This window comes from Cebus imitator, unplaced genomic scaffold (assembly GCF_001604975.1).
Source record: "Cebus imitator isolate Cc_AM_T3 unplaced genomic scaffold, Cebus_imitator-1.0 Scaffold96, whole genome shotgun sequence".
NCBI classification, from domain to species: Eukaryota; Metazoa; Chordata; class Mammalia; order Primates; family Cebidae; genus Cebus; species Cebus imitator.
The window spans coordinates 2,791,273-2,795,026 of NW_016107411.1; the positions used below are offsets into that span (position 1 = coordinate 2,791,273).

The window sequence follows — 3,754 nt, forward strand, 5'->3', positions numbered from 1 at the left end:
GATCCACCCGCCTCAGCCTCCCAAAGTGCTGGGATTATAGGTGTGAGCCACCACGCCCGGCCTCATATCTAAGTTTATAAGAAATACTTAAGTTTTCCAATAATTGAATTATCCATTTTCAAATCTAAATTAATTAAAATTACATTAAAAACATTTCAAGTGCTTAATAGTCACATGTGGGTACTGTATTGGACAGTGCTGCTCTAAAATAGACAACCACATGTACATATCTCTACTCTGGTAGTCAGGTTTCCTAGTATTAGATCAATATAATCTATTGCTATGTGTTCAGTCCCATTCAACATTTTTTTTCTTTAGACACTCTGACTTCAACAATAAATAGTTTTACTGATAAAATAAGACTCTGAAAATGTGAACTCAAGCCATGCCTTTGTTATTTATTTTGAGACGGAGTCTCCCACTGTCACATGGGCTGGAGTGCAGTGGTGCGATCTTGGCTTACTGTAACCTCCACCTTCTGGGTTCAAGCGATTCTTCTGCCTCAGCCTCCAGAGTAGCTGGGATTACAGGCACCTGCCACCACGCCCAGCTAAAATACAATTTTATTGTATTTTTAGTAGAGATGGGGTTTTACCATGTTAGCCAGGCTGGTCTTGAACTCCTAACCTTGTGATTGACCTGCCTTGGCCTCCAAAGGTGCTGGGATTACAGGCATGAGCCACCGCTCCGGGCCCATGCCTTTATTTTTGAGACATGTCTTGCTTTGTTGCCCAAGCTAGAATGCAGTGGTGTAATTGCAGCTCACTACAGCGTTCACTTCCCTGGCTTAAATGATCCTCCCACCTCAGCCTCCCAGTGGTTGGGAACACACGCGAGTGCCACCACACCTGGGTAATTTTTTATTTTTAGTAGAGACAAGGTCTTGCTATGTTGCTCAGGCTCAGGTCTTTTGGAGATTATCAGAAGTTTTTGCATTAAGTATCCTGTTTCCTTTATTTTTTTTGAGATGGCATCTTGCTCTGTCTCCCAGGCTGGAGTGCAGTGGGCGATCTTGGCTAACCGTAACTTCTGCCTCCTGGGTTCAAGCATTTCTTCTGCCTCAGCCTCCCAAAGTGCTGGGATTACAGGTGTGAACCACCACACTCGGCCCTATACTTTTATTGAGACAAGGTCTCCCTCTGTCACCCAGGCTGGAGTGCAGTGGTGTGATCAAGACTTACTGCAGCCTTAACCTCTTGGGCTCAAACAATCAGCCTCCTGAGTAGCTGGGACCTCAGGTGCATGCCAGCATGTCTAGTTAATTACTATTATTTTTTGTAGAGATGGAGTCTCTCTGTATTGCTCAGGCTCATCTCAAACTCCTGGGCTCCAGTGAGCCTCTTGCCTCAGCCTCCCAAAGTGCTGGGAGTACAGGTGTGAGGTGACCAGCAAGTGACCATTACCACCTGAGCTCTGCCTTATGTTAGATCAGCAGCAGCATTAAATTCTCATAGGAGCATGAACCCTATTGTGAACTGCACAGGTGAGGAATCTGCGTTGTGCATTCCGTATCAGAATTTAACACCTGATGATCTGAGGTAAAAAATGTTTCATCCTGGAACTATCCCTGCCTCCTCCCCGGTCTGTGCAAAAACTGTCTTCCACAAAACTAGACTCTGATGCCAAAAAGACTGGGGACTGCTGCTATGCAGCATTGTTTTTTTGTTGTTGTTTGAGACAGAGTTTTGTTCTTGTTGCCCAAGAATGAAATGGAATGCAATGGCACTCTTGGCTCCTCCACTTCCTGGGTTCAAGCGATTCTCCTGCCTCAGCCTCCCGAGTAGCTGGGATTACAGGCACGTGCCACCACACCTGGGTAATTTTTTGTATATTTAGTAGAGACGTGGTTTCTCCATGTTGGTCAGGCTGGTCTCGAGCTCCTGACCTCAGGTGATCTGCCCACCTTGGCCTCCCAAAGTGCTGGGATTACAGGTGTGAGCCACCACGCCCAGCCTGCAGCATCTCTTAGGTGTTAGAAGAAGATTTGACTTCCATTAGCAGGAAGGCTTAGAACTTTCTTAACTTCTTCAAATTCTTGAATATGCACCTTGGTAAACAGTTTATAGACATATGTTTACCATAAAACTCACGTAGATGCATCAGAAAAACAAGAACAAAAGTACTGCATACATAATAGTTGTTAAATAAATAGGTGGTAAATCTCAGAGACTGATTATTCATTCTTACTGATAGTTTAATCTTATAGTATAGATCCCAGCATTTAGAAGTTGCTTAAGAAATATGTGTTGGGCCGGGCGCGGTGGCTCAAGCCTGTAAGCCCAGCACCGTGGGAGGCCGAGGCGGGTGGATCACGAGGTCAAGAGATCGAGACCATCCTGGTCAACATGGTGAAACCCCGTCTCTACTAAAAATATAAAAAATTAGCTGGGCATGGTGGCGTGTGCCTGTAATCCCAGTGACTCAGGAGGCTGGGGCAGGAGAATTGCCTGAACCTGGGAGGCGGAGGTTGCGGTGAGCCGAGATCGCGCCATTGCACTCCAGCCTGGGTAACAAGAGCGAAACTCCGTCTCAAAAAAAAAAAACAAAAAAAAAACCCCTGTATTAAAGTGAAGCTTCAATATATTATCTTACCTCTGGTTCTGTGTTTGATATCAGATTCAGCTTCATTCTCCTCTTTTTTGTCTTCATTAGTGGAAATGGCATCCAATTCATGGCAGATGAAGCTGCAAGTAACAGAACAAGAGAGTGGCACATGAATCCCATAAAATTTACTCTGAAAAAATTATTTAGTGAACCAAATTTGGGATGTTCTAAACACCATGATCTCTTCTTGGAGTTTTTCATGCATGTTACATGAAAGATTGGGAAATATTGTAGTAAAAGCTACTTTTAATCTGTTTAAGTCAGAATTTCCTAAACTTATTTGACCTTAATCTTTTTCTTACATAACAGCAGATAAAAAAGCTTTATTGTTCTATTAGGGCATAATCATGTAACCTTTGAACCTTATTTGGTTTCCATACCAAATATACCATTCCCATGAAACTACTTCCTCTAAGTACGAGGCTAATCTATTTAAAATTCAGAACAATAATCAGAAACAGGGAGTGATCAATGATCTGAAACACACCTTATGGTTGGAACGGTAAATGGATCAAATTCGTCCAGTTTGTGCAAATCGATAGGCACAGATATGCGACCTGTAAGAAGCAAAAATTATAAACTGATGATTGTGGACTATAAATCATTATAGGTGCCTCCTGCAAGTTATTTTTGGTTAAAATTTTTATCTAGGGCTTAGACAAAGGGTTAAACCTATCTGTTAACAACAGTATTTAGAAATATAAATTAAAGTACTTTCACATTAGCCTTACTTTTTTTTAAGAGTTAAGGTCTCACTTTGTCACCCGTGCTGGAGTGTAGTAGCATGGTCATAGCTCACTGCAGGCTTAAACTCCTGGGCTCAATTGATCCTCCTACCTCAGTTGTCTCTCAAAGTGCTGAGATTATAGGCGTGAGCTACTGTGCCTGGACAGTTTTTCAGTTTTTTGTTGAATCAGGGTCTCACGATATTGCCCAGGCTGGCCTTGAATTCCTGGCCTGAAAGAATCCTCTTGCCTCAGCCTCCTGAGTTGCTGGGAATACAGGTGTGAACCACCATGTGCCTTTTATTTCTCTTTAAAAAACAGCCAAAAAAAGGCCAGGCGCGGTAGCTCAAGCCTGTAATCCCAGCACTGCGGGAGGCCGAGGCGGGTGGATCACAAGGTCAAGAGATCAAGACCATCCTGGTCAA

The 3,754-nt window shown here is 43.3% G+C and overlaps 1 protein-coding gene across 1 annotated transcript in view; it reads right to left on the bottom strand.

The window, feature by feature from the left end:
* PRIM1 (DNA primase subunit 1) overlaps positions 1–3,754 on the bottom strand; it is a 24,260-nt gene that overhangs the window by 2,155 nt on the left and 18,351 nt on the right. Inside the window, exons 9-10 of the mRNA XM_037741256.1 lie at positions 3,092–3,161; positions 2,593–2,684 (exon numbers count right to left, since the gene is read on the bottom strand). Of these exons, the coding sequence (XP_037597184.1) occupies positions 2,593–2,684; positions 3,092–3,161 (162 nt within the window). The remainder of the gene's footprint in view (positions 1–2,592; positions 2,685–3,091; positions 3,162–3,754) is intronic.